General features: G+C 37.3%; 1 protein-coding gene across 2 annotated transcripts in view; it reads left to right on the top strand.

Moving 5' to 3' along the window:
- BABAM2 (BRISC and BRCA1 A complex member 2) overlaps nt 1-12620 on the top strand; it is a 156833-nt gene that overhangs the window by 109122 nt on the left and 35091 nt on the right. For both annotated transcript variants that reach the window (XM_031059243.1, XM_031059247.1), the window contains one exon: nt 10711-10810. In XM_031059243.1, coding sequence (XP_030915103.1) covers nt 10711-10810 — 100 coding nt within the window. The remainder of the gene's footprint in view (nt 1-10710; nt 10811-12620) is intronic.

Genomic DNA, 12620 nt, shown 5'->3' with positions numbered 1-12620 from the left:
GTTTTAAAGACAGTTTTGGGAGTAGAAGTGTCTATGTTTGACTAATGACCTGACTGATATCTGTATGTGCATTATGAATGTTCATTATCTCTTCTGGGATAAGGGAAATCCTTGTGAAAAGGATTTTTTGTTCCAGTCTTTGCCTTGCAGAACATGCTATAATGAATGTGCTCCATGACCAAAATCCAGGCATATCAGTATAATCAAAGTACAGGAATACCTGTATTTACTTTCTGACCAACTTAAGCGCTGCTGTTAAGTTACAAATTATGAGATTTCCAGTTTCTTTTGTATATATGGGGTCCCTGCTTCAGTTTTAACACAATGAAGACCTTTGGGTTTATTTTCTGCCTTTTCTGTTTTAAAAGCAGACCTATGTCTGCCTTTGTACAGAAGGAACCTTTGTTACTTCTGGTGCAAGACCAGAGTTTCAAAGTGCCAGTGTTTTCTTCTGAGAATTTTTCTCAGTCTTTCCACCTACCAAAGGCTGCCCTTGTGCAATGTGATCCATAGCTCTGCTTCCCTCTGTTTTGAAGAGAACATGTTAGGATGAATTTTGAATTATTTGTGTTCATGGGAACAAAACAGACTTACACAAATTCCTGTGGTAAAGACTCTGAAAGGGACTGTAAAAACTGTCTGAGCAGATTGATATCACCTTGTTAAATGAGTAGGAGTTTAACATGGTTCATATTAGCTTGTCAAGCCACAGTGGCTGTGTTTACATGAAAAACTGATGTTCTCTTGCCTTGTGTCCACATGTGTATTTGGCTTACATAAAACCAGAGCACACTCGGCCTCCTGGAGCATTTAGCAGGAGCACCAGACCAGACTTGTAGCATTCCACATCATTTGTGAACACAAGATAAAGCCAATTTCAAGATCTGAGCAAGAATGCCTTTTAATCATGCTGCATACACATGGAAATCAGTGTCAGAAGCCAGATGTATGAAAGAAAAACATTTTTCTCCTTTAACTTTCTGTCTCCCTCGGGCATTCTTATCGATGACCCAAATTCTCAACTTCATATCCAGAAGTTTTCCAGCATGTTGCTCTCATTTAATTTCTGAAATTTTTCTGCAAGTTTTCTTGCCCTCTCAGTGTAAGCTAATTAAACGTGATGCTGATGAAGCAGAGGACAGGATGTTTCGTACAAAATGTTTCTCCAGATAGATGAGATTCACAAATGAGGATTACTGTATGGCCTAAGGAGAATGAAAAAAAAAACTACATGAGAAAAGTTTACAACACAGCAGTGTTTTAGCACAGAGGCAAAAAATAAGTGCTATACAAAATGACTATGTCACTGGAAGTGTTAGGCATTAAGCAATATAGGAAAAGATTAACAATAAGAGATAATTACTGTAATTTGGCAAGTAGATTAGGGAACATAAATAAAATAAGGAACAATATGAGCAAGTGCAATCACAAAACATAAAGGGCTACAAGTTGTGCAAGGAAATGACTGTTGTTCTTCAGAAAAAGGCAAGAACAGTAGGCAGGGAAGGCAACAGAGTCATAAGGTTTTGAGAGTCATTTTTCTGCTTTGTGATAGACACTGCTGGTTAGCTGGGTTTAGTACAAGTACTGGAAAATTACCTGCCATGTGTATAGTCACAGTGTAGTAAACTGGATGTTACTGAATGCCTGCTGTAAGAGTCATCAGAAATTACAGATAGATACAGCATATGTTTGTATGTATCACTGATACTGTCTTAGAGCAGTTATTAATTTATGTTATCCACTTTATTGATGGATAATAAGAGAAGATGTACATGGATTTGTGATAAATATTCTGTTCAACTGAATTGCTTGGGAGATCTTCATCACTAAAGCAGAGTGGATTATAAAAGAGTAGATCAGTATCTTAAATGCTGTGAAGCACTGTGTAACATACCACCCAGGCTTCAGTGTAGTGAGGAATTTCCAGGGATCCTTACAATAAATAAATCCTGGATTCTTTTGTTTATTTATTGGGTGCTATTGTTTCAGAGGAGCATACTGCTCACAGCATACCAGCAGTCCAGTATTCTCTTTCTTTTTCTTCTTTTTGCAAAAGTTTGTAATTCCTAACTCCTGTCTTCATGCCTACACCATTTTTAGTTCCTTTGACACAGCTCTTCCAAGTCATTACATTTTTCCCTTGAAGTAGAAGAGCCAATGCCCAGTATTATTTTACTTGCTAATTAGAAGGCTCTTAATATATTCACAGTTTAGGTGGTTATAAATATATCAGCAAAACTGGTAATGCCATTAAAGGTACCTTTCTGAAGAACAGGAATTTGAAGAATAACAGACTCAACTTTCCTCTTTCATAGTTCATAAGAAGGAAAAATGGGGAGAGTGCATTGTTTTAAACAAATTCCTGGGTTTGTGTTGGTATCTCAAATCAGTGCAAGGTGGAAAAGTTTAACAATTCAGTTACAGTTGACTTTTTCTTCACACAAAATCTTGTTTTGTCGTAGTTGTGATGAGTCTCCAGCCTCTTTCACATTTGCTTTTCTTTCTGAGATCCATGCAGAAGAAAATTGAAGGAGGTTAGGCTACATGGTCTTTTCTTGTACGTTTTTGAGCTTCTGTGGAAATGAAAACAAAACAGGAAAACAGGACTGCACAGTGCTTTCTTTATTTACTTATCTGCCCATGTTGCTTATCTTATCTACCTTTTCTGTTCAGTGATATTTGCTGCTGCTCTGTTTGTCTGGATTTCTTTCTTAAAACTTTTCCTGGTGGTTTTATTTGCTGTTATTTCCTTATTGCATTGAATTCTCTGTGAAAATCTCCTCTGACCTTTCTTCACTTCTCACTTAGGTTTCTCTTAATTTGTTGCCAACCTTTAAGAAATAAGTAAAATGCTTTGGAAATTATTTATCTACATTGTAAGTGATAAAGGTTTAAGTCTCCTTTCTGCAATGTATATATTTCCTGCCCTCTCATTCAATTCCTCTCTCTGCAGTGCAGCTTGAAATAGTAGACTGTGAAAGTTCTTTGGGGCAGGAACCATGCCTTCCTCTTTAAACTGTGAGGCATCTAGCAACTGATTCAGGGCTACTTATAGCTGTTTCCTATAAATATTATTTAATGAATTATTATTTAGTAAAAATATTTAATATTTAATATTATTAATTGGAATGAATACTAGTAAGTAGTACCTTTTTGAAGGGAAGGGGAAGGATTAACCAAAGTTCTATTTCTGATATCAAAAGAAGTGTCTCTAAATTCAGCTCTTCTGTGATTTGTTATGGATTCTCATTATTATCTGTCCCAGTTGACTGAGAATAGTACATTTGCAATACACATTGCTATTGGTGATTTTTTTGCAGAAAAACTAAGGGGACATCAGTTCAGTAAGTTGCAACACAAAAGCAACATTTGTCAGAAATTTTTAGCCTTAAAGAGAAGGCTAAAACTCTTTTTATTACCTGCAGAACTTTTCATATTTTCTTTTTGAACCTATTAGGAGTGTATTATGAAAAATAGTTCTATATTAATTCTTTGAAACAGTTTGAAAAATATTGCTTTATACTTTTCACTTTTATGTTGTCAGAATGAATAAGAGACCGTAATTTTGGTACCATTTTATGGAGTGATATTGTTGACACCAGATAAGTTATCCTGTACACTTCAAAGCCTCACTGATAATTTCTGTTGCTTGGACTTTTCCACGAGTTTGTACCTTGAGGTCTGATGGAGGTACCAGAGGACAATCAGTGGTGCTGGGCTGCCTCCCTGCCCAGCTGTCTGCTGTGAGCCACAGGTCAGTTTATAAAAGGGGCTCTGTCACCCAGAGAAGAATGCAATGTGGTGCCTGTTGTAGGCAGAGTGCTTGTGTGCCCTGTGGTACCACTTGTGACATCAAGTGTCCCATCAGCCAGGTAATAATTATCCTCTTGTGGTTGTGTTTCTTCAGAGAATGTGAGATGTGAGGATGGTGCAGTGCTTCCTTTTCCAGCACTAGCAGCCCAGGTTTTTACTCATTTAGCACACCAGTAGAAATCTGGCAGTCCCCTTTATGCAGAATATTTCTGTGTGTAAAGATTAAGCAAAGGAAAAATCCTTTCAGTCCTGGTTTATCAGATACAGAGGAAATACTAATATTTTCAGACTTTTATGCTATCATACAGCAGTAAGAAAAACTTGATACTGCAGGAGTATCTGTTCTTTCTGCCTCTAGCTTTCACTACTCAGTGAAGGGATGAAAAGAAACAAATTCTAATATAATTATAGGGTTAGCTATCTATTAATGTCATGCTACTTGAGTTATTTTCTTTGAGAAGGAATAGAATCCTGGGGACAGAGCACAAATCCTTCAGTATTGAATCACTCTAGGTATGGTTTGCATTTTGTCTGGTAGGTTAAAATGTGCTGTAACCTAGAATCCGTACACTTAATGTAAGTCTCCTTGGTATGACCACTTTGTCTGAAATGGCTAATGCATTATAGACAACTGCTTCTTTCTTACAATTTTACCTGCAGCAGAATAGAGAAGTTGGACTAACCCAAACATGTATTTATTAGCACTTAAAGATTACTTCATCCCACAGCTTTTGTGCTAGTCTATGAATGTTATTAAACTTCCATGTACCTCAGTGTAGGCATCTGAGCATTATAGGTGGGCAAGCAGAGAAGCAGAATGGCTGAAATAATGTGCTGGAACATACAGAGTCAGCAGAAGAGCTGAAATAAAGCTCAGTAAGTCTGCAGTTTTCTGCACATTCTGTGAAACTAGAATACATTCTGGTTTTGGTATTTGCTCTTTACACTGATTATTTAATATATTTTTCCAGTCACTAGTCAGGACAAGCTCAGAGGTATTTAGTCTGAACCACTAGTAGGTCAAGGAAAAAATGATGGTATCATCCTTTCAGCTCTAATGGCCAGATGCTGAGTCTGAGTTTGACCAGGATTCTTTCTTCAGATAAGCAGATTTGGCATAGTTTTCCCTCTAGGTCTATTTGTGATTGTATTTCTTTTTCCAGAACATTCAATAATATAGATGCCTCAGATTAGATCTCTTAGCTGAAATCATACATTTCTGTTTTACCAGTATTATAGTAGAAGAATTCAAAGTAAAAATTGTTTCTTTAAAAATAGAATGGAAATTTTTTTTTACATGCTTCCCTTTGTGATAGATTTGAGTGGACGAGCAATATGTTAATTATGTTTGCTTCAAATGGACTATTACAGGAAAGGAAAGAAAATGCTGTCTCAAACCTAGACTGTCCAATTTTTCAGTACAAATGTTCTGTTATTTTACTGCTAAGCTTTGTGCTGCTGATGGAAGCACTATCCCAAGGCTTCTGCCAAGCACCACGTTGTTTGTGTGATAGGAGGGATTTGGTTACAGTCAGGCAAGTCTGAAAAATGGTAAACTGACAGCAAATCTGGGATCATGGTTGCTAAGGCAGCTTTTGTGGTCACGTGCTTTTATTTGATGTGGTTCCTTGTGTCTCTTGTGCCAAATGGTGTAATGTACTAAAGTGATGAAACTGCAAAAGAAAAAAAGTCAACTATTTACTTCAGCAACAAAAGACAAAGAGAACAGGGAAGGAGATCAAAGCCCTGAACATGCCTCTCAAAACAGGAAAAAAAAGCAAAAAGAAGGGAATTTCTTTCCACATGCTTGAGGCTACTCTTGGGTATAGCCATCATGAGTAATAAACCCTTTAAATGCTCATGTCTGTCTGCAGTGTGCTTCAGTTTCAAAATACAGCAGGTATTACAGAGAGTTAGAAAGGTAATTTTACCAGTCTTGGTAAAATAAAGGGCTGTAGTCTAAAAAGTCTAACGTCTACTTTCCATCCCTGGTACATAGATTTGACAGTGCTTTAACACTGGCCACACTGACAGAAAAGCTCCTAATTACTTTAAACCCATATGAAAGGTCTTTCCACTCAGAGGCAAGTTTTTAATTTGTTTACATTTTCAAAGTTAGGCAAATCTATAGCTCCATCATTCACAATCACTGAACTTGTCTTTTCCCTGTTTTCTGTGTGTTTTGCAGAAAGAATATATTGGAGTTAGAAATGTTGAGTGCAGTCAATATTATGTACCACTTTCTTTTGGTATAAAGCTGTTTAATGCTATATCACATTGTATTCAGAGTAAATATGATTCTTACAGTTCTGAACCTCCTCACCCAAATACACATTTTCTACTCTCCCTAAAAAAAAACCTCTTATCAAGTAAGGTATACTTTTAAGAGTAAAACTTTTCTGTTTACGTTCTTTTCTTTGTGATATTTGTTTCACAGAAAAGCTTATGCAATTTTTGAAATTTGGGAATGGGAATAGGTAAGGGGGGAGCACAAAATATAAACTGTATTATGTGTGCACAAGTGCTTAGCTGTAGAAGCATAACCTGTGTTAGCACTTAACTCTGCAAGCTGTGATGTAGAGGGTGGTCTGAAATAATCCTCATTTTTCAGACTTAGCTCAAAAGTTTCCCAGCAATCTAGAGAAACCTGAATTTTTTTCTCTTTGGAGAAAGAGGGAAGCGAAATGAATTGCAGGGAAGAGGTGGTGCTAATGAGGGAGTTTAGGGGAACTAGGCAGGCCCAAGAGCTGTAGGGATAGGAGTGAGAGCATCTCTCTACATGCCTGTAAGTGTGCCTTGCTAAAGCACTCAGTCTGCTGAGGTTGAAACTTGCAAGTACCCTTCTTCCCTAATGAAGTGATGGGCAAATGACTGGTTCTTTACCAGTAAATACTCAAGAACAAAACCAGTCACTTCTCTAAATTTGTGAATTAATGCTAAGCCATTTATTGAGGATGATTTCTTGAGAAAGACATTTTAATTAATTATAAGTTATCAAAAAATGTGGAAGAATTTTGCATTTTGTATGTTGGCCTGAATAAATAGGTCCATTGAGAGACAGACAGAGCAAGTCGCTTGGAATGCACCAGTCAACAGCAGAAATGTAAACATACTCCAGCTATGCTTTCTGAACTTGTATTTCAGCATGTCACAGAACAAAACTTCTATTAATGCAGGCTGATTGTTGCGCTTGTTGAATTCATTAGTGAGTTCCTCACAAAATGCAAATTTAATTCACAGACCATGGGTCCACCACATTGTGACTGACTCTGGAAGTCCAGGAGGGCAGGACCTTGCTGCAAGGAGTCTCTGCTCTGTCCTAAAATGAGGTGTATGAAGTTGGTTTGCAGAGCTGAGTAGGCTTAGAGTGAGAGCAAGCAAATAAAATTCTGAGGCCAGCAGATCTTTGTTCCAGCATGTTTGTACAACCTTATCTCTGAGACAGGTAGATCTACCATATATTTAATCTTCCTCTGGTACTAATCCAAATGAAATAGCATCTCCTAAGACTGTTGCTTCATGAATTGTTAAAATTACAGAAAACACCAGACTGTTAGAATTCTAGTCTTTAAAAAGTAGCAGTTTATTGGAAAAAGCAGTGTAAAAATCAAACACAATTCAATTGATTGTACTGAAACTAGCCTTACTCTGGCAGCTGTAGGGAAGCAATTGTCTGTGCTTCCTCATCATATCTCTTGATGCTTTTTGTTTAACATTTTTTGTTGTTGTGATAAAATGAGCATGGGACTTTTTTGTAAGGGGTGTATAGCACTGATACTGAGAAGGAAAGCTTGATTGCACAGAGGAGTGTTTAAGATCTATGCTCCAAGAGGCCCGACTATATGGAAAGCAGATTTGACATGCAGCAATCTTTAGCTTGTGCTGGTGAAATACTTTGCCAAATGGAATGTCCTTCACTATAAAAGGCTTCTTATAGCACTTTGTTTGGCACTTTTTCTTTTGATTGGACTGTGAAGTACCTCAAAAAGCAACCTTTGAATATTGAGCTGTATGGTGATGTTCTCTTGCCCAATTATCTCCATTTTGCATCCTTTACAGGTCCTTCTTTGGCATTGTGGAATTCAATTCTTTCTTTAGTTGCAGGTTTATTATAAGTCAAATGAATTATTACATCCTCTTGCCTGGTCTCAGCAAATATGACAGACATTGTAGTACAGCACAGTCAAATCAAACTTTGAGCAATAGCTTCTTTATGTGATTAAAAATAAAAGGTAGGTATCAGTTTAATGAGGCAGATCAATCTTAATTGCTAAATGTTTATAGACAGTTTTGAGATGGTCAGAGGCACGGTCCTGTGCAAATGCAGTATTTTATTAAAATATTTAATAAGCAGATTCTCTGACCCAATAGAGGGAACAAAGACACCTGTCCACTCTTAATTTTCCCTACCCATAATTATTTCTGCAGAATAAATTACATATGGTACAGCTTTATTCTGTTTTCAGAGGATAATTATACTAGAAACTCCAGCTTCTTTCTGTGGAGGGACCTCTTTCTCAGAAACCACACCTTTTAGCAGTCTGTTTTTCATTTGAGAAGGGCTACATTTCCATTTATGTCAACACGTTTTTATGGGATGGCTACTTTCAAGAGATGGATACAGGTAAAATGGGAAACCCTTACTCACAAATCATAATAATTCAGTCTGGAAGATGTATTGTAAGCTGATGATATAGGAGTGAAAATTTTTTTGTTGCATGTGTAGTCTGTTAGAGATGACTTCTAGTTTCATACCTGCTATTGTAACTGGGAGAGAAGCCAGTAATTCCTGTTGTAGTCGTCTATGCATCTTCAGTGCTATGTCCATGCTGCAAGGGAGCATAGACTCGGTGTCAAATGAGGCAAGGCAGGATGCAAAGTGGACAGTACCAGTTGCTCTGTGTATGAGATTGGAGGCTTTTATGGATATATTTACATAATATATAAGGAGTTTAATAAACTGGAAGTCAGTGTCCTAAAGTGAGATTCACAACCCACTTCTAACATACCAGGAGATGAAGTTTTCCATTCTCCAATGTTACAGATCGGTGGACCCGCTATACTTGCAATTTTGTAAGAACATATTGTTTCAGAAATGTTCTAACTTTCTAAACATCTTAGTCATACTTCAATGCTTTAAACCATCCACAAGTTGCAAAATTATATTCTTGTGTGAATAATTTTAGTAAGGGGGTAGCAGCAGGGAAACTGAATTCTGTTTAAAAAAAAAATCCCATTCAAGTCTTACTTCTGCTGGAAAAGTTTGTTTGTTTTTTTATGTAGCTGTGGTGTACTCAGGGCTTTTTTTTTCATCGTTGCATATGCAAAATCCAGACCTGCAGAACTGTTCCATGCGGTGAACAGTCTGCTAAATCCAGACTGTTTTGCCTGAGTAGCAGATTTCCATATACCTCATTATGAGTTTGGGATTTTTTTGATTTATGTAGGCTCTGTTCCTTCAAAGGGATGCATGACTGTAGACCTTTATACCTACCAAAGTGGTTTCTTATCAAGTACTGAGGAAAACAAGAGGCCAGATCCTGTTGGAGAGTAAGAGACTTGTTTTGCAGAGAAGAAATTTTCTTTCTAGCCAGTGTAATTTGTCATGGAAACAGCATGTAAACAGGAGGCCACCCAAAGTAACTTAGATTTTGAAGCATTTTTATGGTGTCCAAGTTGCTTCTGGATGGTTAGTGAATGATGTAATCCACAGTGTGTAATGCAAATTTTGATTTGGTAAGGGACTATAAAGAAAGATTTAGGTCAGTGCTGCTAGAAGGAAGTAGCATGGACTTTACCTAGTTGTTGTCTATACAGCCTGATTTAAATAAGTGTTAGATCTTTCCACACCAAAGAAGCCATTATCCTGAGTAATAGCAGGTGTGCTTCAGTCGTCTGTCCTTTGATAGAGGCAAATGGTTAAGCTGCCTAAATACATCTCTGAAGTTACCTTATTTCTGTGAATTCCTACCCTTCAGATGTCCAGTCTGTGCATGGACAGAATTAATATCCTTGTTTTTGTCATTTCCTGCTGGGCATGAACAAAATTGTAGAATCATAGACTATAATCATAAACCAACATAGATGAGCAAGAAAGAGCTTATCTGGGCAAGCCACTCCTCAGAGCAGGGCCAGCTCATGGCCCCTGTTGTTCAGCTGAGCTTTGAGCACCTCTGAGGATGTAACACCACTGAGCCCCACTTCAGAGAAGCCTCTGAGTCCACCATCTCTGTAATTTTCCATTAGATAATTGAAGGCATCAATATGCCTTCAGCTTCCCTCCTCAGTATCCCCCCTCTGCAGTGTTCTCTGAAGATTGAACAAACCCATTTCTTTCAGCATCCTCCTTACATCATGATGTACCTGATAATCTTTCTGGCTCACTGCCCCCTTGATTTAGTAGGTTAACATCAGTGTTCTATTGGGAAGTCCAAAACTGGAGTCAGTGATGTGATTGATATTTGCATCTGGCCATCTAAGACTTCTCAGTCCCAATTATTTTGATTATTCTTACCTGGATTAAGTGAAGGTGAGTTTTGGAATAGCTAAGGCCTTCAGGTCCTCTCCTCCCCTGCTAACAAGATATCTGAACTACAGTTCTCCGCATCTTACTGATGAGGGCTAAGAAACAGAACTGTTCACAATGAAAAAGATATTTCCTGAGAGAATGTTTTGCATTAGTGATACTCTTGATTTCAGTGGTTAATTTACAGTGGGTCAGATATAACCTGTTTTTATAGATGGTATCACTCAATACTTTTTATTATCACCACAGCATAAAATATACTTCCTCTTGGCCGTCTGACTTCAAGAATAGGGAGAGAGGACCGTGCAGAAATAATTTTCAAATTTCAGAGGCTGTACATGTAATGTATTCTTAAATTATTTTTCTAGTGCGCTTGGAGGATCATCTGCCCTTCACATCCCAGCCTTTCCTGGTGGAGGTTGTCTCATTGACTATGTACCCCAAGTATGCCAGCTGCTAACAAACAAGGTAAGCTGCTGCAGACAATCAGTTTTCCTTTCCTTGATGCACAGTACTGCATTTCCACAGACATCATTATTCTTCTGCCAGGTATGCAAAGCAAGGCATACTTAGGCTGAACTACACAGGGAATACCTTCTTGGTAAGAGCTGAGTACCTAAGCATGACATTGAACAGAATGACTCCTTTAGGTAAACAAGTGAGTTTAGGATCAGATCCTGGAGCAGTTTTTTTCTTACTGCGACATGTTATGATTTAGGATAAAATGTTACTGTATTGTACAATACTGCATTGCAGTATACTGGTTTTAGTAAATACAGATGTGTAGTTTGCATATTATTGTTCTAGTTGCAAGTTCTCATACCCCAGTCATTATTGTAGGTTTTGAGTACTTTCCGTGATTTTTCTTCTCAGATGTTTCCTCCAGATGAACTGAATCAGCAGTTTCTTTGGATGTTTATACAGTAAGAGCTACTTAAGGTTGCTGAAGAGGTTGTGTTCCAGTTAGCTTACTGTTTAAACAAAAAAGAACAATTATAGTATTTTGAAAGTTTCTCCATTATTTAGGTATAATTTTCAAAAGAAGGCTTAGGAGGTCAACATTTAGAAATTGACCTATTACAGACTTCCTATTTGGATATTATATTTACCTTCAATTGTCTAAATGAAAAGAATAATTTTATCTTTTAGAAAAAGTTTCTTCAGAATGTGTTTCCATAATTATGTTGGAATCTATCATTAGAGTTGTTTTTGTTGTGGTTTTGTGTTAAAATTACTTTCTGTTTTTAAAATCTGCAGGCACACTGGGCTGTTTTTATCCTTTCTTAAACTAAGTCACTTAAGCAAACTTATCGCATATTTTCGTCTTCCCAGAATAACATTTCAGATCCTACACAAAGCCTTCAAAATAATCTTAGTGTTTTATAAAATACAATGTTTGAGTTTACAAATAGAATTTAAGTTATACAAGACAGCTCTCAGCAATGGTTGTATCAAGACTTTTTCAGTAATTTTAGGAAAGCATTTGCCAGCCAAAGAATTCTAGTATTGCCATAGCCAAGAAAATATTCTTCCTGTTCTTTTCAGTGAGGGAGAAAAGGTTCTTAAAATGCTAGTTTTTGTTCTGGAAAGCAAAGGAAGTTACACAGGGAATCGCATATAGAACCATACCATAATACTTCCAAGCCACCAGTTGTAAACCAGATGTCCTTGCAGCCTGGTGACACGTGCATTGGTTTTGTTATGGGTCAAACCCTGCTCACACTGTTCTCTTAAGTGATGCCATCCAAATCAACAAGAAAACATACACGGTGTGAGGAGAATTTTGCCTTAAGTCTCCAAATTTAGCATTGTTGGATTTTGTCTGTGCCAGGATGAAAGTCTTTCAAAACCCAGAGTGCCTCAGAAACTGATGCTCACAGTTGAGTAGGTGGCTCCCTGAGTCAGCATGAAACCAGTGAAAGAACTTAGTGTTCAGAAGATTTTGTTGGAGGTGCAGTCTTCAGAAAACACCCAAGATCAGTTGTGCAAGAAATTTAATTTTTTCTTCTCTTTTATAACCAGAATGTTATTTTGACACTTAGCTTACTGTCAGTTCAGATAACTGATTTGCCTATCACAGATTTCTACTCAAACATCAGTAAGGCGAGGATGAACATTTCTTTCTTTCAGTGTTTGTCTCATGCAGTTAAACAGTGCTTCAGTCTATTGTGAAAGACTTAAGTTTCACTTAGACATGATTGAAGAGATTTCTTTACAAAATATTCTGTATGCAAGATCCAGAATTTTTTTTAAAGGCACTTTAGGATTCTGTAGGGAA

Source organism: Geospiza fortis, unplaced genomic scaffold (genome assembly GCF_000277835.1).
Source record: "Geospiza fortis unplaced genomic scaffold, GeoFor_1.0 scaffold41, whole genome shotgun sequence".
Taxonomy (NCBI): domain Eukaryota; kingdom Metazoa; phylum Chordata; class Aves; order Passeriformes; family Thraupidae; genus Geospiza; species Geospiza fortis.
Note: the sequence above shows the minus strand (reverse complement) of the source record. Positions and strands in the feature narration are given on the sequence as shown.